Source organism: Salarias fasciatus, chromosome 7 (assembly GCF_902148845.1).
Source record: "Salarias fasciatus chromosome 7, fSalaFa1.1, whole genome shotgun sequence".
NCBI lineage: Eukaryota > Metazoa > Chordata > Actinopteri > Blenniiformes > Blenniidae > Salarias > Salarias fasciatus.
This window is the reverse complement of record NC_043751.1, coordinates 17,593,755-17,615,849: the sequence shown is the minus strand read 5'-3', so window position 1 is coordinate 17,615,849 and position 22,095 is coordinate 17,593,755. Positions and strand designations below refer to the sequence as shown.

Sequence of the window (22,095 nt, the reverse complement as noted above, 5' to 3'; positions counted from 1 at the left end):
GGGCTCAGTTTGGATTCAGCAATAGCGCATCACACAATTTGTTTTGTTATTGTTGGTATTCTTGTTCCTTTTTTCATTGAATTTAGTTTAATATTCTGCTGAATTGCTTTACAGAGGTTGAGAACCAATTGCGTTCATAATGGAAATTATATAGACTGTAATTTATGGAGACTATCTTCATTAGATTATGGTTCAAAAGGAAAAACTGACATTTCCCACACAACTTGAAGGTAGCACCGCTGTAGTCACGTGACGCAGTGCGGAAGTCCTGACTGTTGTGTTGCTAAACGGTAGCTGGGTGTTTTTCACCCACAAAGCGGCTTTTATTTCAGTATATGACAATAACGTTGACGAGAAACAACACCTATGGTCAGGTAAGACGTGCAAAATGTCACTTACTCGCTCGCGTGGCTCAAAGTAGGTCGATTTCGGCGTGACAGTGTTTTAGACGTTGCAGCTCCGTCATGTGAGCGTCAGATGAGAAAGACTTCTGTGAGAAAGCTGCAGAGCAATTCAAAGCTGAGCTGTTGACGCCACATGTTTCAGCTTTCTCTGTTTTCTGATGAAAGTTAGTGATCTTGATTTCGGTGAGATTGCACTGTCGTTCGTTAAACACGATGGCGAGCTGGCAAGCTGAAGATGTGTGTGTGTTTGCAGCGGAGGTGTTTCTTCTTTGAGTAATCCTGTGTGTGTGTTTTGCAGGATGACACAGAAGCACTGTCTGGAGGGCCAGGTGTACTCTGTGCCTCTCATCCAGCCAGACCTGCGCAGAGAAGAGGCCATTCATCAGATAACGGATGCACTGCTTTACTTGGAGACCATTTCCACAGACATTTTCAGGAGGTAAGCATGAACATGTGTAAGCTACGGGTACGACTGCAGCACACATCTGCTTCAGTTTGATCTCTTTAGGCAAATCAGATCTGCTTAACAGCAGTTTTCAGACAAAGTTCGGGTTTAGTTCAGAAAATGGATCTCTTTAGACTCCAGTAACTTTGAGTGGGTTGAGAATTTTGGTCGAAGCAAAGAATATTAAGTGAAAGAGAAACTATGAAATTGATTGCAGGTGGATGAGGCATAGCTGCTGTATTATTTATTTTCCTCTAATATTCATTTCTGCACTCTAGCCTGTGTTCAGGGACGCGGTGTGTTAAAGCCAAAGCACAGTTTGCAGGAGGTGAGCATCAGTCAGCGCCCGAATCTGCTCCCAAGTCGTTTGTGGGGAATATTAATTTTGAGTGAATAGTGCTTTATAGATGAACTTTCTCAACTCCACATAGACAAGTTTCTGATAAGGTCCCATTTGGAAAAAAAAATATGCTGAAAAGGACCGATAAAAAAGCATGTGTAATATTTCAGAGTTAAGAAATTGCATCCATTTCTGTCAGGATAAAGAGTGAATCCTGTGACCACATCACAGTGACTCTGATAAGAGATCACCAAGACTGGGTTCACATGCTCTCCTGTCTGGAATTGTCCAATATCCAAGTTATTTTGTTTTCTATGTGTGAAAGTGCCTGAACCTGATTTATTCTGTGTCACTTTCAGGGTGTCTGAGAGTGTGGAGAAGAACCGCCACCAGCTACAGGCCGTCAACGACCGGATCAGACTGGCTCAGGCCCGCGTTGACAAGATTAAAGGCAGCAAGAAGGCCACCAAGGTAGCCTCTTCCCTCCAAGTTTTATCTCTATTACACGACATAAATAAATAATATAACATGCCAGCATCAGCATTTTTGTGTATTTGTAGGTTTTCTCCTCGGCCAAGTATCCAGCCCCAGACCGGCTTCAGGACTACTCCTCCATCTTCACGGGGGCCACAGACCCCTCCACACAGTCCCACCCTCGACACAGGATACAGAATAAAATTCGACCGTTTGATGAGAAGACATTGCAGGTGGGAAGATAGTTCGAAAGGCTTTGAGTTCTGGTTTATTTTGCAGGAAAAATTGTTCCGGATGTTTTGTCACAGTGTGATTTTTGCGCTTCTCTTATTTGAAAAAAACAAAACATTTGTAAAAAAAAATAAAAAAAAAAAATAAGGGAAGGGAAACACATTATTGCAGCTGAGTTGATTGTAATGGGCCTCCGTAGCCGTTAACAATAATGTTTTATATTGTGGAAAAACGCCAGAATTTGCTCTCAGAATTTGAGACGTTGTCCCTGTTCGAGATTGATGATTGGATCTCCTAAAAACACTGCTGATATAAAGCAAAGCAATACGTGTGTTTATATTAATGTAACAATCATTTTTAGAAGACAGATTCTCTTTTTTTTTTTTTTTTTTTTTTTTTTGCAGGTCAGTGTTGTTTAATGTTGTAGTAGAAATATGGAAAAACAAGAAAATGCACTGAAGTGAGTGTTGAAACTGATTATTTATAGCAGGATTGAAAAAAATGATAAGGTGAAAAAAAAACCAGGATAAAGTACAAAGTTATTATTATCTTCCAAAAGAAATATCATGATAAAGCTCTTGTGATCAGAGGAGCGCTTGGTGCTGAACCTTTTTAAAGTAATGCAGACTGTTTGGAAAAATCCCTCAGCCACTATCTTCCAACACTTTGACATAAGGAGCAATAAGCGACAAGATTCCTTGACAATTTATTCCATACTCTCCGGTCTCTTTGTTTGCGTTGATGTGAATCACCACCTGTTCACTATCCATGCGTCATCCGTAATGATGAGCGTATTATCAGCGCCTGTGGGCAAAGCTCTCAGTCTGCGTCCAAATCGTCGTCCTTGACGCTCTGAGTAACAAACGGGAGCAGTCTGCGCTTTGCCTTTAGGGCCCGGGTGAAGAGCCAAGCTGCTGTGACGGGGAGACAGATTTTTTACGCTCTCTGACACGAACCACCAGCAACATACCAAATGATGGTCGTTTATATAAATGTTTCAAAGTTTTTACCTTGAACTGCGTCCAACTCACACACTTTGTTTTTAGAGTCTGGTAGATCTGGTTATGATATTCGATATCAGGCAGATGCGTCTCATCTGATAACTAAATATAGCATCACTCTCCGGTGCCCAAAACTGGGGAAACAGCCACCTCATCTGAACCTGGAAAAGGAAAAGCAGTTTTTAGGTTTTATCCTTTTCAACAAATCTGTTGAAAAGGATGAAATCCGGCCAACATAACGCATTATCCATTTAAAGCCAAGAGATGCTGTTCCAGCATTTCTAAGCTATTAAATATTTACAATACTGATTCCTACTGTCTTACAATTATATTTGGTCTTTCTCAGATATGATTACTGATGAGTTTAACGACACATACACTCTGTGAGACCCCAGAAGCCGTGCACAAGCTCGCCGGTCACGGGACAGTGAAGATAGATTGCAAAATGCATGTTGGTGGTTTCTCCCCCGCTTAAGTGGCTTTGTATATTTGTGTATTTGTGCCTGTCTCAGCTCCAGCTCCTGTATTATTTATAGGGAACGCCACAGTTTTCACCATCTCACAGAAGTTTATGGAAACTAGCATTTTTTTTTTTTCTGCTGCGTGAGCTTGATCTTGCGAGGTTTTCTTTTCTTTTTGTGTGTGCTTCTATCCGTGTGTATTTGTCATACTGGGACAAAAAGAAGTGAAGATACTGCTGCCAATTTTCTCTGGTGCGGAGATGCATTATTCAGTATCCCCCTGGAAGCGACGTCCCCTGCTATGTAATTCGGTATTGCGGTCACTGTGTGCATATGCATCTGTGCGCAGGATCTGTCTGGCAGCGTTTGTGATGAGCGTGATCCGAGATTTTGTTGACATCTCACCGATTCCTGGCTCTCCCTCCTTTCAGGAGAAGTTAATGTATTTCCCAGTGTGTGTGAGCAATAAGAAGAAGTCTAAGGATGAGACGGAGGAGGGACTGGGCAGTCTGCCACGGAACATCTCATCCGTCAGCTCTCTGCTGCTCTTCAATACCACGGAGAATCTGTGAGTCAACACACCAGCGTGCAGACAGGCCCAGATGTTTGCTGCACGCCCAGAGCACGCCGGATAATGTGTTTGAACCTCTCTGTTATTACAGATACAAGAAGTACGTGTTCCTCGATCCCTTGGCAGGAGCCGTGACCAAAACGCACACAACGCTGGAAACGGAAAAAGAAGACAAGCCCTTTGATGCTCCTCTGTCCATCACCAAGCGAGAGCAGCTGGAGAGACAGGTACTGTTCAACAAAAAGCACGTTTTTATATTGATTATATCATTTATCATTCTTCTAAATACACTTTTTTTTCCTCCAATAGACAGCAGAGAGTTATTTCTACGTGCCAGATTTGGGCCAGGTGCCTGAGATCGACGTGCCATCCTACCTTCCGGACTTGCCCGGCATCGCAGACGACCTTTCCTACAGCGCAGACCTTGGACCGGGATTCGCCCCATCGGGACCGACACAAAACATCCCCGATCTCCCCTCCTTCTCCGAGGACTGCAGCGTGCCAGGTGCTCATCCGCACTGGCAACAGCTGGATCAGACACGCCTTCCACTCATGTCTTTGATTCAGTTTTTATTTATATATTAATGTGATCGTTACGGTTTGTGAAGGAAGCTTCTCATCTCCTTGTTTCAGAAACGCCAATCCTGCTTGACATGCCACCCCCGCCTCCCCCTCCACCTCCCCCTCCGCCGCCCGAGCCCGCCGTCACTCCCGCCACTCCTGCCGGAGCTCCCCCTCCCCCGCCTCCCCCGCCGCCTCCTCCTGCTGACAGCCCCACGGAAGTCACTCAAACGCCAAGTTCAGGTACATCTACTCCATTCATTTTTGTTCTGATTGTTTTCACCGTTGTACAATCGCTTGTATGCATTCGACATGAACTGAAGTGCTCGTGCTGACCGTCGTCTCTCTGGCCGCAGGGCCCGTGTCTGGCGACCCCAGCGAGGTGGTCCCGCCGTCAGACGGCCGCGCCAGCCTGCTGGAGTCAATCCGCAACGCCGGGGGCATCGGGAAAGCCAAGCTACGCAACGTCAAGGAGCGCAAGCTGGAGAAGAAGAAGCAGAAGGAGCAAGAGCAAGGTGTCTGATCGCTCCTGAGTGGAGATGCTGCTCTCCACATGTTTTATTAACGGCGACACAATCTACCTTCAGCAGCGATGAGACGGCACGCCATCAAAGCAGAGCGTGACTCATATTGAATTAGCATTCAGCCGTGTGTGTATGTGTGTGCTTTGTCACACGTGTTGGGATGAGAGGGTTTGTGCTGATCTCTCAGCCGCCGCCTCTGTGGTCGCCCTCATTAAAAGGTTTACTTGGTTACAGTTGTATTTTAATTGTCCAGCGTCGGATTAGCGCGCACGTCTTTGACCTGGTTTCCGGTTGGCAGATGGGGTCGTGACCCCACATTTCCTCTATGAGAACTGCTTTAATGAACTGGATGAAAAAAAACTCCCGTTGTAATTGTGCGCTCTGCTTTGAAGTTGCAGCACTGAGAAATGAGTGAAACCAGTCAATGGTACAGTTGCACATTAAAGAAAAAAAAACTTATTAAAGCAATTATTTAAGAAGGTGTTTTTTTCCTGTTTGTTTTGCAGTAGTCGGGCCTTCCTCCAGCGGCGGAGACTTCATGTCTGATCTATTTAACAAACTTGCCATGAGAAGAAAAGGTGACGAATCCCTTATTTTTTTTTAACATCCAGTCAGATCCTGATGAGTGATATCAAGAGGTATATTTCCATGATCTTCCCCGTCCTTCCTCCAGGCATATCCGGTAAGGGTCCGGCTGGAGGGGAATCAAGCGACGCTCCCGCCATCACCGGCGGCGCTTTTGCCAGGATGTCTGACGTGATCCCGCCGCTTCCTGCCCCCCAGGCGGCGACCACGGACGACGACGACTGGGAAGCTTAACGTCACTCAACACTGACGGCACTGATAATAAAAGCATTTGATAGGATTTTTTTATAATTTTGTGTATGAAGAACATAAAATACTATAAAAAAAAAACTTAATTTTAAAGATTTTTAGTTTTGCTCATAGATCCATTCAAATCTAATGTAGCTGACATGAAACAGAATCATCACCGGCTTTAAGGGACAAAACATTTTAATGAAATTATTCATTGAAAAACAATTTCATCACAATTTGGTGAAACATCAGTCAGCAAGCTTTGCATAGCATAACAACTAGTTTTACATAGAATACTTGAAATATTTAAAAGTTGGATATTGAATCGTCACACGTGCCTACCCTGCGCCTGATGTCTGCTGTAGCTCTTTCAGTATTGCATTAAAAAATAAAAGTTTTTCTTTCTTCCTTCTGAGGCATCAGTGATGAAAATAAAAGGTGATAAATTCCTTTTCATCTTTTATCTTCAGTGTGCTACCAAATAATTCTTTGGACATATAACGGCGAATAAATAATACAGAAAGTATAGAAACAAAATTGGATTCCTGTTTCACGGTTGCTCATACGGCTCCCGCATTGAAGCCAGAAGTCCAGGATCATAAAGGCTGCAAACATTTACCTTTTATATTAACACGGGTATTTTTTTTTTTTTTATGAGAACACATTCAAGGTCTGCTACTGCATCTCAACTCCGCTCACATTCCCCCTGAGACCAATACATGGTGAACTTTCAAATGTTGGACACTTAAGATGTTAGTACAGCCCATTCGGAGAGAACTTTACACTTGCTTCTGCTTCTTCTCCAGGAAAAACTATAAAACAAAGATAAACAGACCCATTATTAATACATTTGTGACTATAAGGTGGAGGAGCAGAGTACGGAACTGTTCTTACTCTCCGCAATGCAGCAAACGCGGGACCAAAGGTTTTGCAGGTGCTGGTGCGATCTCTGATCCATGTGGGGAGTTTGGAGAGCGTGGCGGGCCGGGCGTAGCGTCTGTCACACAGCACGATGGAGGAGTAGTCGCCACGATGGCGGATCGCTCTTCCTGTGGGAAGAAAATTCATTGATAGGAACAACATCTCGACTGAACTCGTCTGAATGAATATATGATCACTTGGAAAAAGTCTGCTGGGTCATTACTGTTACCTATAGACTGATTGACAGCCTTCATGCAGAGGTTTTCTATTAGTGCTTGTCCAGGGCTCCTCCCTTGACTGTGAGGCTGCATTAAATAAATAATAATAATAAAAAAAAAGTTAGACATTCAGCTTTTTTACAGTATTTGGCTTCCCTATGTTTCTGAAATGACAGTGAAGACCACCAGCGAAGAGTCTGACCAGGTGTTTGTCCAGATAGGACATCTTTTCCTGCAGCTCTGGGGATTTGATGTTTGGATACGGCATCCCCACCATCACCACACACCTATTAACAGGCAGAAAAAGCACCCGGTCACGTCACAGGCGTTCGGCAGCTGGGTACTCCAGTGTCCCCCCCGCCCCCCCAAAGGTTCGCACCTGCCCAGCTCGTCAGAGAAATTGATCCCCTCGCTCATCTTTCCTCCGACCACAGAGAACAGCAGCGCCCCTGTGAGTCCGCCGCCGTCCAGCGCGCACCTCTGGAATGAAGGAAAGACGATCTGATCCCTGTGTTCAGTTGTGAGGTCCGATCGGTCGGTACTGCGAAGTTTTACCTGAATGCAACGAGAAAACTCCCCCAGCACCTGCTCCACCTGGCTGGCTTTCTTTGGCTCCTGGAAGATCTGAGAAAGATCGATCACTTCATCATCAGGAAATCCAGTGTGCGGTGAACGCGCCCTCTCACATCCAGCACGATCCAGGTTCCCAAAGAGCTGCCTTTGACTTCAATAAGTTTAAATGGTTTGTGTATGTATCTCATATACCTTCTTCTTATTGGCCAGGCGGGTGAGGCAACCGCTGGCCTCCCAGTGAGAGATGATCCGTCTGGAATATTCGTACGAAGGGAAGAAACACACGACGCCACCGGGAACCACATTGCACACGTTGGACAGAATGCGGCCCGTCTCATCCATCTGGAAGCAGGGAAACCAATTGGTGCTCCGAGTCCAGGTCAATTTACGGCGGGAACGTCTGCGTCCGAGCCAAGAGTGACCGTGGTTACCATGCGAGGAGAGTCTCTGTTCTGGAAAGTGAAGTCCAGCTCCTGACCGGACGGGCCGCTGCACAAGACGAGCGGGAGGATGTTCTCAGGAGGAATCACGTGGCCTGCAAGGTGGAAATAAAGGCTCAACTTTACACGACTTTAAAATCTCGACTCAAATATTATGTATTCGTGAAAAATGGAAATTCTGACTGCAACATCAGGGAGACTGCATAATGAAAACAGGAGGAACTGCACAAGGTATAAAATGGGCCACTTGCCACAGGAAAACTCGGTGATGCGCTCCTCCAGCACGCCGGCGGAAAACAGCAGCTCCTGTTTGAAGTCTGAAACCTACATAACGGCAAACGCCAGTGTTTCAAAGGCTCACACACTCACACAGCGGCGAATCGGTTTGTTTTCTGAAGGAACTCACCGGCTGCATGGTTCCTCCTGCGATGATGACCGCCCGGCACTCCTTCAGCACCTGGGAGAAGTGGACGGCTGGATTCAGCAGCAGGAACTTGACGCTGCTCTCCGACAAGGAGCCTGGTGAAGAAACAGGTGGAGTCATTTCCACTGCAGCACTTTGTCCTTCCACTCTGCTGATGTTTGACGTCCCACCTTGCTTGTGAACCACCACCCGGCCGTCTGTGTTGCTGTTGGTGAGAGCCATGAGGAAACCCTCCACCTGCATCATTGGAGAGGCGGACAGCACTTTTTCTGCCTCTGCAGCCCCCTGCTGGTCTGCTGGAGGAATTGCACACAAATCTTATTTAGAATTTTTCATTTCGGGACTTTGTAGGATCAAATTACAAGGGCTTGAATGAGGAAATAAACAATATTTCATTTTATGTGTAATAAATGGAAAATATATGGAGTTTTTTTTATAATTATGTGATGAATTAACTTTTCTATTTTTGTTTTAATTGCATCAAATCAGTGTACATTTCTATTGCAGCTGTGAGGCTCAGCTGGATGTGGAAATCAGAAATAACGGAAAACAAACATAACCGTGAAATTCAAGTATAAATAAGCACAATAACAAACTACATTTTCATTACTGTTGAGGAAATGGATGAGCTGCTTTGAGCTGAGATGTGAACGGCATCTCACAGACTTCTATATCTGACCTGGTGCCGAGCCCTGGCTGCTCTGGAGGGTCTGGAGGAAGCGATTTAAGCCCTCTGTGCGCCGGTTCTCTTTGTTGGAGCTGGTCTGTGTGTGCAGACCAACACCTGAGCCCGAGTACTTTTCCACAAAGCCCCCCAGCTGCAGCAAAGAAAACAGACAGCAGACATGGAATTTTACACTGAGCCACTCAGAAATATACCGATTGTATTTTGAACTAATCAGGGGCTTTCAAAGTGTTGGATGGGCCCCGACTGGGGGGCAAAAGAGAGTCTCAGCCCGACCCCGCTGCAGGAAAACTCTGCAGACGTTGCTACTGGGTTTCTTTTTTTCCCTCTTTGAGGACATTTTTATTTACTAGAAATGTGGTTCAAGCTCTGTGAAGGACTATGAAAACTGGAGGTATCGATCAGGGCGTTTAGACACCTACCTTCCTACTGATCATGCTCTTCTCAAAGTATCTGTACAACTGAAATGGAAAAAAAAAAAAGCAAGAAGTTGAAGTTTGCTGTGCAATTACTGCGTACATGAGTGACTTTTTCCGACACATATTCTATAAAATACCTTAAACAAGTTGATATTGTCAATCTGAGCCTTGAAGAGAAAGTTATTGATGGTAAACATCTCTGTTCCTGAAGGACAAAGAAAAAAACATTAGTTTTTTTTTTTTTTTGTGTATTAGTAGTTTTATTATTATTATCGGTTTATCGTTCACACACCTGCTTGTGTTGCCTGGCTTTGTGGATTCTGCCCCACCTTACCTGCAAGACAAAAACACAATTTCAGAAACACCTTAAGAACTAATTCCATCATCCAGTTATCCCTGCAGCACATCGATAACAGCTACAAATGATCGGCTAAATGTCGTCGCTCACCTCCCAAAATCCGAACAAGCCCTTCAATCACAAACAGAATCTGTTTGATGTACATCAAGTTCTTCGCCTTCAGTCTGTTCCTGGTGGTGAAAACATTTATATATTAATAGTAAAGCAGGGAAGGCGATATTTAATTCATGATTAATCTCTCCAGAGGGGGACTCACTTATAGCGGTCGGCGTACTGGTTCAGCTGGGAATGGGCACGGCAGAGCTGCAGGACAGTCTTGTTTTTAGATTATTGTAACAAAAACTGTCAAAGACCATGTAAATGTGTAAAAAAGAAAATAAATAAATAAAGAAGAAGAAAGTTTTACCTGTGCTCCATTGAGCTCTGCGCTGTGTATGCAGGAGAGAGTGTCGCTGAGATTGTGGGCTTCATCTATGATCACCACCTGGAAATATAGTTATGCCGAAAGGGAAGTTATGAGCAGCTGTGCAACATGCTTACAGAACCACAACTGTTTAATAAAATCCTCTTCCAGAGGGAAATGCATCTGAAAAAGGTGTTTTAGAGATTAGAACATTTTACAATTCATTCATTCAAAACCAAGTAGGAATTACTCAAACCTCTATACATTCAAATATGAACAACTTATCTAATCCCTTCTCCTTTTCTATTATTTGTAATTAATCATCTTCCTAAACATATATTATACCATATTTGCTTGATGTTAGTGATTAATTATTCAAGGCTTCGATATTTCTGATCCATTATTTGAGGAAAATGAGCAATACCCAAGTATACATAAAGGTCACAGTGCACTATTATTGTGCATCATTTATATTCTCTTTATCTATATTCAAATCTTTAGATTTCAACTGTACCTGTCCCTTTAATTGAACTCCTGCTGCTTTTCTTGTAGCTTCATGAAGCAACATCTGATAGGGCAACACCACCAACTACGACGAGAACAAGAACATCAACTGATCATTTAAAACAGGATCCACTACGACAGGGGAATGGCTCAATCAGAAATCCTGTTGGAATCGAGGGTTTCTGTGTTTACCTGTGCAGGAGGAATGGCAAGGCGTGTGGAGTAATAAGGGCAGGAGTGTATTTCCTTGCCGACTTTCAGCAGCTGCTCGATGTCGTGGACGGTCCCGAGGAGCTCGTCCCTCATCTGCTGCAGCGCGGAAGCTTTATTGTAGGGACACACGCTTTTTGGCGGGCCTCGCTTCCGTTTGGCGCCTTCTTCCTGATGTTGCTTCTCTACAAAACGATAGAAATGTTAAAGCCGCGAGCACAAGCTCCCAACTCTGGAGAAGAGAGAACATGTATTTCCTGCAGAGCAATCACTCTCACCATGTTTGTTTTTCTGCATCTCCATGCAGCGGTCGTTAATGCGCTGAATGTTTCCCAGGCGTCGCACCTCGTCGTTGACGCACAGATTCTACCAAATATGGAAATGTATTACAAATAGAACAAACACGGGACAAATGTAATGAATAATAATCACGTTTTCTAGACGAACAATGCAAAAAATGCATCTGAATGAGAGAAATGTCGGAAAGTCCATTTGCTGGTTGTTTTTGAGTGCATCGGTACTTACTTGGCGTGAGCCCAAAGTGACCACACTGACGTCCTTACTGAAGGGGCTCTTTTGGACCTCGTGCACAAACTGAGCCAGCTGGGAGTGAGTGCGGCTGCAGTAGTAAATCTACAAACAACAATATAGTCTCACAACTTGTTTTCATCTTATTATCTTTTACAGGAGCAGGACACACAAAAAGAGTCCCTGATACACACAAGCACACACACCTTAGTCACGTGCTCTTCAACCAATTCATCATCATCATCATCCTCAGCTCCTATGAATCTGGGCACACGAGTGAAGACACACAGCGATCATCCTCTTCCCACTTGAGATTTTTACTGTGATGTTTAACATTCATGCCTTTAATCTCACCTGTTTTTACTCTTTGACTCGTCATCGCTCTCGTATTCTGCAACAACGATGTCCTCGTCTTCCTGGTCTCCTGCAGCCTCAGCGTGATCATCTTTACTGAGCTGAAGCAACTTCAATGCCTCATCCTCCTCACACGTCTACAGAAACATACAGTTGCAAGAAGAAATATGTGAAATGTTTGGGGTTGTATATTTGGTGACTGCAGTCAGGAATAACATGAGATTGAGCCAAAGTGTAGAGCGGCTCTGTTTAAATGTTGCTGCGAAAGAGAGCTTACCTTTCTTTTCAAAGCATACTTTAGCTGAACGTTGTTTCTGATCATTTCCAGCCGTTCTTCCCTCTTCTGCCTTTTCTGTTCTTCTTCCTAAAAGCAGCATATTCCTCTTTAATCAAACGCTCAGCAGGGTGAACCTCAGATTTCCATGCAGACGCTCTTCACCTTCAGCTTGGACACCAGATCGCGTTCAGCTTTCTTTTGGACAAAGTCAGTGATCCAGTCTGGTTCTGCTGAGGAGCTGGCCGTGGAGGGTTGAGCGGCAGATGTGGAAAGAGCAGCTTGCCCCTCCTGCAGCAGTGCAGCCCTCTCCTGTTTCTTTTTCTCCTCGTGATCTGTGAGCCAGCTCAGAGCTCCACATATCAGACTCAGGGACTTGCCCTACAATGAGCAGACATACAAAGAGCCATCAACAAAGCTTCACAACTTCAACCCTGCTGTTAATCTCATGCATACCGTTCCAGTTGGACTTTCAAAGATGCCAACTTTTCCCTGGTCGAGTGCATTGTAGAGGGTCTGCATGAACTCCTCCTGGATCTTATAGGGCTGGTAGGGAAATGGAAACTGGGACCTGCCGCCCTCCATCTATGAGATATTATGAAATCATTACAAGTCAAACAAGATCATGGGATTTGATTTTTTTTTCAGACTGACAGTGACAAATATGTGCGTGTCGCGAGTTACATTTAACAGATAAACATTTCTAGTATTGCCGAGCCTCCCTAGTTTAGCATATACTTGAAGAAGTCTGCACCCTGTCAAGCAGACGTGGTGGGAGCCAGCAACAGCAAAAAGACACGTTTTACACTCAGTTCAAGTCTCGCGGCTAATAACAATAGTTTTTCTTCTCCTAATCAGGGATATCATTCGCTCATCTGCTGTGACTTTACCTCCGTTTTCCTCAAAAAGGCGCTTTTCGGTCCGTGTTGTTCTACTTTTAGCTGTTCTACAATCGCGCCAACAAACAGAAGTGGTCGCGTATTATGACCAATGGGAAGCGAGCTACAGCGAGGAGCGCTTGATTTCTGTATTGAGAAACATGTGCGCGCGGGAATATCTACCTTTACCACGTTATAATATTAGTTTATTTCACTTTTACGCATTAGTATCATCATAAGTCTATATATAAAGTTGGACTGGTTATTGCAGCAGTTGTATAACAGACGCCTAATCTGCTCTGTTGTGTGTGCACCGCCCCGCCGGGCGACGCTTGTGTAAGGATGAACCTGACGCCAACGCGGGCTCATCCCCCTGGTTCCTCCTAGACTGTCTGGAAAGTTCTCTGCCCTTCTTTAAGCGCCTGTCAGGTGGCAGACTGCAAGACAACGTGGACTGGAACTAAAAAAAAAATTGCACACTCCCCTCCGAGACGCGCGTGGCCGGTGCACAGACGGCGCAGACGGAGTCTCCGTGCAGCTAGCTCGAAGCAGTCCGGGACAAAGTGAGGCTCCGGCGGGGAGCTTTATTGGAGCGCCTGCTAGCTGTAGCTACAGCGGACGGTAGTTGGGCTGCAGCCTCGCTCGCTGCACTTGGCGTGGGTTGAGGAGTTGTTAGCTTTAGCCACTACTGCCGCGGGTCGGAGTGGGAGAGGGCGAGCTGCTCGATGACGATGACTGCAGAGGAGCAGAGCGGCGAAGGACAGCACGCCATCCCGATGGAAGGGGAGGACATCACGCCAAAGAAAGATGGGGGTGTTTTAAAGGTAAGAGACGGGCTCTCCCACTTTACGGTCCGGCTAGTGGACTGCTTGTTTACGCAGCAGGCTAGGCTAACGGTAGCCGTGGAGGGCTAGGCTAAAGCATGCGCTGTCAATACAAACAGCCCGAGAAAGCTAGCTGCAGTAGCGACAGTCGCGTTTTATAATCATAATTCTGTCTTACATGTATAAATGACACACATGGTTGGTCAGTGAATGGTTTGCATTGACTAAAGGGAGCTGAAAACGACTACTTATGCTGATGTGTGGCTTAAGTAACCAGACAGACAGACAGACAGGGAATTGAATGATCCATTCACAATGAATAATTTGACAGGTTCATCTATTATTATGTAAGTTACTGCAGGGCAGGTTTTGGTCTTTCTTGTATCTTGCTAAATAACCTGGATTTACCTTTTTTTTTTCTTTCTTGCAGCTGGTGAAAAGGGAGGGTACAGGCACAGAGCTGCCTATGATTGGAGACAAAGTTTACGTCCATTATGTTGGGACTCTTGTGGATGGAACTGTATTCGACTCAAGTCGAGAACGAGAAGACAAGTTTACCTTCGAGTTGGGCAAAGGTTGGTTTCATATCTAACAGACCCATGAACATTCACCCACCATGTCTGCAAAGCCTGGGTGTTTGAATCTGTCCTCTTTGGTTGGTTTCAGGGCAGGTCATAAAGTCATGGGACATCGGCGTGGCCACGATGAAAGTGGGAGAGTTGTGCCAGATTATATGTAAGCCAGAGTACGCTTATGGATCTGCAGGCAGCCCACCCAAAATACCCCCTAACGCCACTCTTATTTTTGAGGTAAGAAATAAACATAGATTTCGCCATTTTTACTGTATACATAAGGTTGTTGGTGAAACACTATATGTGTCTGTTAATAATGCAAAATGCTTGTAAGGTGTTGACTGGTGTGTCTCTTCTCCCGTAGGTGGAACTGTTTGATTTTCATGGTGAGGATGTTTCCGGTGAGGAAAACGGAGGAATTATCCGACGCATTATCACCAGAGGGCAGGGATATGCCAAGCCTAATGAAGGAGCTGCCGTTGAAGGTAACATATGAATCATGTTTAGAAGAACATCTCAGGGTTGTAAATTCAACTTTACCTTTCTCTTTATATATGAGGGCAAGTGGGCATCAGTTCATTAACCAGTGTTTTAAGTCTGGTACACACTGCAGGACTTTTCCAACCTTCTCCGATTCAGTCAAGACAACAAAAGACAAATCGCACAGGAGTTTCCTCCTCTGTTCTACTAGTGTGTGTCGTTACTATGGAGCAGGCAAAACATTAGCTAGTTCTTCATCAGAGAATCAGCTCCGCTCAGTCTTCCAAAGCTCATGTAGTAAAACGTGACTTTGAATGGTTTTCTTTCATCCGGATGTTTACATTCATCTGTACGATTAATGATTAGCAGGGAGTGCTCAATCCCTCAGGTCATTCATTCAAATCTGCATCTCTCCTTCAGCGCAAGCCCCACATGCACCCACCCGCGCAGGGAGCACGGACTGTGAAGCCTCTGTCAGATCATTGAAATGGTGCAAATTTGTCCACAGTGTACAAAGGGGGATCATAGTTTCAGATAAATTAACTTTGATTTACCCTCCATTTCTCATGTACATCCGCGCCTCAAAAGACTGCGCAAAAAGCTGGTGACAAAACACAGCGGAGACATTAACACCAGGTTACTGGTGAGGTATTTCATAATCCATCTTATTAATGTGGGCTTTTTATTTTTTACTCCTTTAGCTTTAGCAGTAGCGGAGATGCAAATGAATGAAATAAAACTGGTCAGGGTTTAGGTCTGAATGGAAGAAATACGTCCAGGAGTTATACAGCTATCAACGACTCACTTTTGGCACTACTGAGTTTGGGAGCCCCAAGTTTTCTGTTTCAGTGAAATGTACATTCACTGACTTATATTCATGTTTCCAGCGCTGATAGCTGAGACGGGGATGTTTTAAAAGCAGTACCACCATCGCCTTGGTGCGTCAGAGCTGTCCAGCCAATCAGGGAGGTTTATAACAAGGGTGTGGACAGACTGGCACTGAGCTGATGGGCTCCTCTGGGAGCGCAACACACACACACAACAGGATTTCTGATCGCAAATATTGAACATCTTCATTAGCTACGATCTTCCCTTCTGAGACCTCCCGAGTAGCTCACACCGCGGGAACATCAAGCATGATCTCATTTACACACACCCGACAATCAGACCTTTGCTGGCTTTGATCGAGACACAATTCGGTCCAGTTATCCTGCAATGTGTCCCGGCCTGAAGTTATCCACATTGCTCTCATAAAAATGGTTCAGTAGTCTGTTTTTGTGTTATAATTTCACAAGTAAAGAATTTCTACTTCAACATCATTGGAGAGCACTCACATGAAATGTAGATGTCAAAGTAATACATTTACTCTGTGATTCTGTCTGTTTTCTTCCGCCTGTAGCAAATTCTGATGTTTTCCAAGTAATACAAATGACAGTTGAGATTTTTTTTGTCTCCAGAAATCTGAGTACTTGCAATGAGAGATCATTAACATTTTTTTTTTTTTTTTAGAACTTCACGTCTCAATAACTTACAAATGAACAACTGAGAACACACAGAGCAGCTATTGTCTTTTTTTTTTTTTGAACAAAGTCTTTTTATTATTGTTTTTTAAATCTTATTAAGCACACAAAACAATACAAATAATACACACACAAACTAAACCCCTTCCACCCCAACCCCCGAACTCCGGACAAAAACAAAACAAAACAAAAAAAAAAGCATCCATATAATACTAATAGATCACGGATACATCATCATCATTAATTCACAGGCATGCATATGCTCAGCACTCAAAAAGTACAACAATTACACAGTTACATTGGTGGCTGCCATACCTTCAACCACAGATAAGAACGGCCCCCAGGTATCCTTAAACTTCTTCACAGAACCTCTAATGGTATATCAGATTTTTTCCAGATGAACATGACTCATAACCTCTTTAATCCAGTGCCCAAATGTTGGTGGGTGGGACTTCTTCCAATTTATAAGGATTAGCCTCCTGGCCAACAAAGAGCAGAAGACAATCAGGCTTTTGTTGCAGCCACTAAGAGCAACACCCTCAGGGATCACCCCAAATAATGAAATAAGTGGAGATGGACTTATTGTCTTTCCACATATTTTGGAAAAAATGTCAAAAATTAATTTCCAGAACCTGTACAACTTTGGACATGTCCAAAACATATGCAACAATGTAGCTGGAGCCTGTTTACAACGATCACAAGTAGGATCCAATTCCGGTTTAAGTTTTGACAGTTTGACCTTGGACCAGTGGAGACGGTGCACAATTTTGAACTGGATTACTCTGTGTCTGAGGCATATTGATGAGGAGTGAATTCTCTGTACAATGTTTTGCCAAAGCTATTTTCTGATTGGATTTGGTAATTTATAGATTAATGAAATAGCAATAATGGCAATTACGGTACATTTTTTGGTACTACTGTAATATAACTATTATCTGTTGTACAGTCCAATCAACCATGATTTATCTAGTGACTTCACCACCTGTCAACCAAACAAGACAAACGCTGCCTCCTTCATTTCGGTTCAACTCAGACTGTTATTCTTGATTCTTTACAGTCACTGTGGAGGGGAGCTGCGATGGACGTGTGTTCGACGAGAGAGAACTAAAATTCGAGGTTGGAGATGGGGAGAGTCTCGGTTTGCCCGTTGGAGTGGAGAAATCTATCATGGCTATGGAGCAAGGAGAAGAGGCACTATTCACCTTGAAACCTAAGTAAGATCACATTCAACATCTCTTTTGTGAATTTCTGTATTATTATTTTTTTGCTCCAGTGTTTTTCAACAATTCTCAAGCTAAAAATAGATTCTCTTTAATGTCTGTATAAGTGAACAGAAACTGCATTTAGCCTTCAGAGTAAAGAGGTATACAAAAGTGTTCTTCTTTTGAGTTGTATTCTAAACTGCGTCAGAACCTTGATACGCGTGCATCTGATATCTGTCTTTTGTAGGTATGGCTTTGGGAATGCAGGAAGTGCACGGTTTAACATTCCTGGTGGTGCAACCCTGCAGTACAAGATCAAGCTGTCAGCTTTTGAAAAGGCAAGTGAATTTTAATGCTGTCTGACATGCACAACTTAATTCTTGTACATCAGCTGTCATTGTTTTAGCGTTTTGAAATGTTGATTTGTTTTTTGTTTGCTCCTTCTTCTTTCCAGGCAAAGGAGTCATGGGAAATGAACACTGCAGAAAAAATTGAGCAGAGTGGCATCGTCAAAGAGAAAGGAACGCAGTACTTCAAGGTGTGTTTCTGAGAACTGTAGAGCTTTGGTTGAACAGCACTGATCACAACACTGTTACCGCATGCTTGTATCTTAATATGACAAAAAGCCAGTAAATCCATCAAGTAAGGATGAAGTCGGTTAAAACAATGTTTGACTGGGAAGAGGTCTTCATGGCTCATATGTTCAAGATGTACATCCTTTGTCATGTCTTGATGTAATGAAATGATTTTCTGTGTTTCAGGAGGGAAAGTACAAGCAAGCATCAGTGCAGTACAAAAGGATTGTGTCATGGCTGGAACATGAATCTGGTTTGTCACCAGAAGATGAAAAGAAAGCAAAATTGTTGCAGCTGGCTGCACATCTGAATTTGGCCATGTGCTTCCTCAAACTGCAGGAGCCAAACCAAGCCTTGGAAAGCTGTGATAAGGTATCCAGCATCTATTGTTCTTTTCAAAGCTGCTGTTCGACACTTGAGTCTTGAGCAGATTGTCACTGAATTTTCTGATAAATAGTCATTTTATATGTTAAAAAAAACATTTTACCTGACTAGTTTTTATTTGTTTTCCTGGTTTCAGGCTCTGGAGATGGATGCAGCCAATGAGAAGGCTCTGTTCCGAAGGGGAGAGGCACTGTTTGGTATGAAGGAGTTTGACAGAGCAAAAGACGATTTCCAACGAGTTGTTCAGCTGTATCCTAGCAACAAGGCTGCCAAGAATCAGGTACAACACCCTCAAATTTCACTCTGGGTCGCTGTCTTCCTCTTTTTAAACAGGAATTCCCTTCATTTAATTGATCGAGACGAGTTTAGATTTGTCTTCCAGAATTACCAAAGCTCTGGCTCTGCACCACTCAGCCAAATGGAACAAGCTAATGTTTCACTTTCAGATGTGGTGTTTTAGAAGTCATGCTGTGATTTTCTGGTTGTGATTGAGGGGTTTCCACCCCTCCTCTGTCTACATGTATGTGAACGCAGTGGTGTGAAAAAGTGTTTCCCCCTTCCTGGCTTCTTAATTTTTTTGCAAGTTTGTCACACCTAAATGTTTCAGATCATCAAACAAATTTAAATATAATACAAACACAGCACAAGTAAGCATAAAATTGAGGTTTTTAAGTTGTTTTTATTCAAGGGAAAAAATCCAAACCTACATAGCTTACGTGGCATTTTTCACACCGTTGTATGCTTATATTTCTTCTTTTCTGTGCTTCTTTACCTTGCCTTATCTTGACTAAAATTCTGGCCTTCTGACATCTTTGCTTTTCCAGGTGGTCCTCTGCCAGAAACGTATTAAGGAGCAGCACGAGAAGGACAAACGCATCTACGCCAACATGTTTCAGAAATTTGCTGAGAGGGACTCAAAGGTGAAAATTTGTCCTTCCCTCCAGCTGCCACCAGAGGGTGGGATACTCGCATTTGTTTTTCTTTTTTTTTTTTTTTTTTAAAGATTTGTCAGCATGGAAATGGTTCTGACTTGTGCTGGGTTTTGTTTTTTCCCCCTCCTCCTCCTCTGTGTACAGAAAGAAGCAGACAAAGTGAAGAGTGACGTTAAGTCCAACGACGACGAGATGGAGGTTGAAAATGGAGAAAAAGAAGTCGCAAGTGACACCAAGGCGTAGATGGAGAGGAGGCGACTGTAACTCTACCCCACTGTTTTTGAATTTTTTTAAACATCGGCCATCTGTGTTTTAAGGTGTGGTTGTGTCTATATGAAATATGCGTATGTGTGAGGGAGTGATCATGTCGATGAGAGCACTGACCTTGGGCATGTCTTTGCTGGCTTTCATTGTGTTAGGGCTTTTATTTTCTTTTTATTTTTTGTTGCTGTGGCAGCTAGCTGAGCGGGTGCGGCTTTCCCAGCTGATGGCACTGCGGGATCCGGATTTTAATAGATAAATGGTGTGCCACAACCCTGCACCCCTGAACCCTTTCAGCCCACAGCTTTGGAACTGTGCATGTGTTCTCACAGTGACTATGGGTAGGAAACAAGAAAAAAAAAAAAAAAGTGCACCCCAAGTGTTATTTGCAGAGTCTCAAACCCCCCTCCCACCCCCCACCCGTCAAGGGCTACACCATTCTCCTTGCACTACCTTCTGTCCTACGACCCTCGCCATATTTTTTTGCTATCCATCCAAACCTCCCCTCATGGGCCTACTGATCAATTCCTGAAGTTGTGATGACTGTGTGCATAGAGCTGACGTGTTTCTGAATGTTAGTGCCTGTGTCCCAGAGTATGTAGCAATGCGGATAAGTGGAGTAACGAAACATAAACCGGGAGGAGTCGTCTGATTTCCAGCTTCTCTCTCAAGTTAAAGATGGAACTCCATTAAATCCCCATAGGGTACAGGACTGTTCACTTTTATTTTGGATATATTGACTTTGTACTTCTTTTTTTTCCCCCCCCCCTCTAGTGTGGTGCCTGTGATTTCTGTACTTTCCTCAAAATGATGAAAACAAACCAATTTCTTAACTGGAATATGTGCATTTTGAAGCAGCTACAGCAGAAAGGACCTTAAGCGTCTTCTCCTGGACATACTCGAGTAATGGTTAAGTCTTAGTCTTAATTTACTGTAACAAAAAAAAGAAACTGTGTGTGAACAAGTGTGCTTTTACAGCTACAACAGATGCAGGTTGTACAACTTAGAGAAATACATGAGCCTGGTCCACTTTAGTCAGCAGTGCCTACAGAGGGGGGCAGAAGTCAAACTAGAGGCTTAAATTAAAACACAGCTGCTGGTTGTGTTGAGTTCTTCTATGTTAGGGGGGAGAAAACATCACTGCTTGGTGTGTCCTGACAGAAGGCTATAATAAAAAGTAGCTACAACATGGCTGTGTGTGGATCGTATTCTTGAGTCGTACATCTATTATTCACGGTAACCAATTTGTCTGCTGTGGGATTAATTGTGTCACAAGATCAATAAATTTAGCAGTGTGAGAGTCAAAAGTTAAGCACTCGGCATCCAGAAGGAAAACACTGCAGGTAATTGGGAAATTGAATCACTGCGGCAGACAATTATGTTATTCTTGGGAACTGTCCGGAGATGTCCTGATAAAGAGCAGGGTCGGGCGAAACATTGTTACAAACAGTTCACTTCAAAACAACGACATTAGAAGGCCAAGCCCTCCATTCTGCTCAATTCAAATCTCTTTTTGACACCCAATACATGTTTCCTGCTCTGAATCGGTCATCTCATATTTCCCAGCGTGTTTTGCCTGATAACAATTCTGATTCTAATCATGGTGAAGATGACAAAGTACGTCCAAAGCTTTCTCATTTGATTCAGATTTCTCACAGACCGTTGAGGGTTGGCAAGGGGAAGCCGAACACCTCAGGCCCTGCAGCGCCCAGATCTGCAAGAAACAAAATCACAGCCCACGATGCACATATCCTTTATTCAACATCCACCAGTGACAGATCTCAGATCACTTCACACTCCTTCACTTCTAAATGTCTTCATGATAAAAGATGAGAAAGAAAACAGGAAAATACAACAGATTAGGTTCTTGGGAAATGGACCCAAAACCACAGCAGATAACCATCGATAATGTGATGTCCTCTTGTGTTCTGTGTATTGAGAAGATTAAAACCTGCTGTTGTCAGGAAGTCGTGGGCTCCTTTTTCTTGAACTTATCAGATGGCAGCTCGGCCACAGGTGTCACCTTACAAATGTGCTCCTTTATGCTGGAGTGTGAATGACCCAGTACTGCTTTGCATGGGGGCTGCAGAGTAATTTACTTATTCTATTCATTACATCCTGAGCGCAGAGCAGATTGATTGTCTGCCGTGCTGTTTGTGAGTGAGGAATCTAATTTGCATGAAAGCAGACAGGTGTAGAAGCAGCATACCTGGGAGCATCCGATTGTTTCCCTCATCCTGGAGCCATGATCCCTTTCAAATATGTGGGCTTAACAATAAACAAATAAATTCCACCTGGGCTGCCAGGTTTTGTGAACTTTTCAGAGTG

The 22,095-nt window shown here is 43.8% G+C and overlaps 3 protein-coding genes across 4 annotated transcripts; 2 read left to right on the top strand and 1 right to left on the bottom strand.

Moving 5' to 3' along the window:
* Positions 1 to 246: 246 nt before the first annotated feature.
* On the top strand, positions 247 to 6,349 carry wash1 (WAS protein family homolog 1). The gene is made up of 11 exons (XM_030095330.1): positions 247 to 374; positions 703 to 843; positions 1,549 to 1,660; positions 1,750 to 1,896; positions 3,788 to 3,924; positions 4,019 to 4,154; positions 4,237 to 4,432; positions 4,561 to 4,731; positions 4,845 to 5,003; positions 5,519 to 5,590; positions 5,686 to 6,349. The coding sequence occupies exons 1-11, from the start codon at positions 367 to 369 to the stop codon at positions 5,829 to 5,831; spliced, it is 1,425 nt and encodes a 474-aa protein (XP_029951190.1). The 5' UTR covers positions 247 to 366; the 3' UTR covers positions 5,832 to 6,349.
* Positions 6,350 to 6,467: 118 nt separating this feature from the next.
* ddx11 (DEAD/H (Asp-Glu-Ala-Asp/His) box helicase 11) lies at positions 6,468 to 13,091 on the bottom strand. Its single transcript, XM_030095329.1, has 28 exons — positions 13,030 to 13,091; positions 12,596 to 12,724; positions 12,305 to 12,520; positions 12,143 to 12,229; positions 11,866 to 12,002; positions 11,718 to 11,775; positions 11,509 to 11,616; positions 11,262 to 11,349; positions 10,966 to 11,168; positions 10,784 to 10,858; positions 10,273 to 10,350; positions 10,123 to 10,169; positions 9,957 to 10,036; positions 9,801 to 9,842; positions 9,646 to 9,713; positions 9,512 to 9,550; positions 9,084 to 9,222; positions 8,575 to 8,700; positions 8,387 to 8,499; positions 8,232 to 8,304; positions 7,972 to 8,075; positions 7,733 to 7,882; positions 7,523 to 7,591; positions 7,347 to 7,447; positions 7,170 to 7,254; positions 6,979 to 7,054; positions 6,723 to 6,877; positions 6,468 to 6,640 (listed from the first exon to the last, which is right to left on the bottom strand). Exons 2-28 carry the CDS (start codon positions 12,722 to 12,724, stop codon positions 6,608 to 6,610), a joined length of 2,679 nt encoding a protein of 892 aa, XP_029951189.1. The 5' UTR covers positions 13,030 to 13,091; the 3' UTR covers positions 6,468 to 6,607.
* A 340-nt stretch (positions 13,092 to 13,431) lies between these two features.
* On the top strand, positions 13,432 to 20,958 carry fkbp4 (FKBP prolyl isomerase 4). Of its 2 annotated transcripts, none has more exons than XM_030096501.1 (11): positions 13,432 to 13,841; positions 14,272 to 14,416; positions 14,508 to 14,650; positions 14,778 to 14,898; positions 17,471 to 17,627; positions 17,863 to 17,953; positions 18,070 to 18,153; positions 18,377 to 18,562; positions 18,711 to 18,854; positions 19,399 to 19,531; positions 19,651 to 20,958. In XM_030096501.1, the coding sequence occupies exons 1-11, from the start codon at positions 13,743 to 13,745 to the stop codon at positions 19,674 to 19,676; spliced, it is 1,329 nt and encodes a 442-aa protein (XP_029952361.1). In that variant the 5' UTR covers positions 13,432 to 13,742; the 3' UTR covers positions 19,677 to 20,958. The 2 variants fall into 2 exon arrangements, with proteins under 2 accessions (XP_029952361.1, XP_029952359.1); XM_030096499.1 differs by having other exon boundaries at positions 13,433 to 13,841; positions 19,399 to 19,494.
* The last annotated feature ends 1,137 nt before the right edge of the window (positions 20,959 to 22,095 follow it).

What these genes read in the sequence shown, in the direction of transcription:
- wash1 (XM_030095330.1), top strand. An exon ending in TCCACAGACATTTTCAGGAG is followed by an intron (nt 844 to 1,548) that starts GTAAGCATGAAC and finishes TGTCACTTTCAG; the next exon opens with GGTGTCTGAGAGTGTGGAGA. An exon ending in TTGATGAGAAGACATTGCAG is followed by an intron (nt 1,897 to 3,787) that starts GTGGGAAGATAG and finishes CCCTCCTTTCAG; the next exon opens with GAGAAGTTAATGTATTTCCC.
- ddx11 (XM_030095329.1), bottom strand. Translation starts at nt 12,724, where the DNA reads ATGGAGGGCGGCAGGTCCCAGTTTCCATTTCCCTACCAGCCCTATAAG. An exon ending in GATGCAGAAAAACAAACATG is followed by an intron (nt 11,169 to 11,261) that starts GTGAGAGTGATT and finishes ATCGTTTTGTAG; the next exon opens with AGAAGCAACATCAGGAAGAA. An exon ending in AAGCCAGGCAACACAAGCAG is followed by an intron (nt 9,714 to 9,800) that starts GTGTGTGAACGA and finishes TTTGTCCTTCAG; the next exon opens with GAACAGAGATGTTTACCATC.
- fkbp4 (XM_030096499.1), top strand. Translation starts at nt 13,743, where the DNA reads ATGACGATGACTGCAGAGGAGCAGAGCGGCGAAGGACAGCACGCCATC. An exon ending in TGAAGGAGCTGCCGTTGAAG is followed by an intron (nt 14,899 to 17,470) that starts GTAACATATGAA and finishes GATTCTTTACAG; the next exon opens with TCACTGTGGAGGGGAGCTGC. An exon ending in AAGGAACGCAGTACTTCAAG is followed by an intron (nt 18,154 to 18,376) that starts GTGTGTTTCTGA and finishes TCTGTGTTTCAG; the next exon opens with GAGGGAAAGTACAAGCAAGC.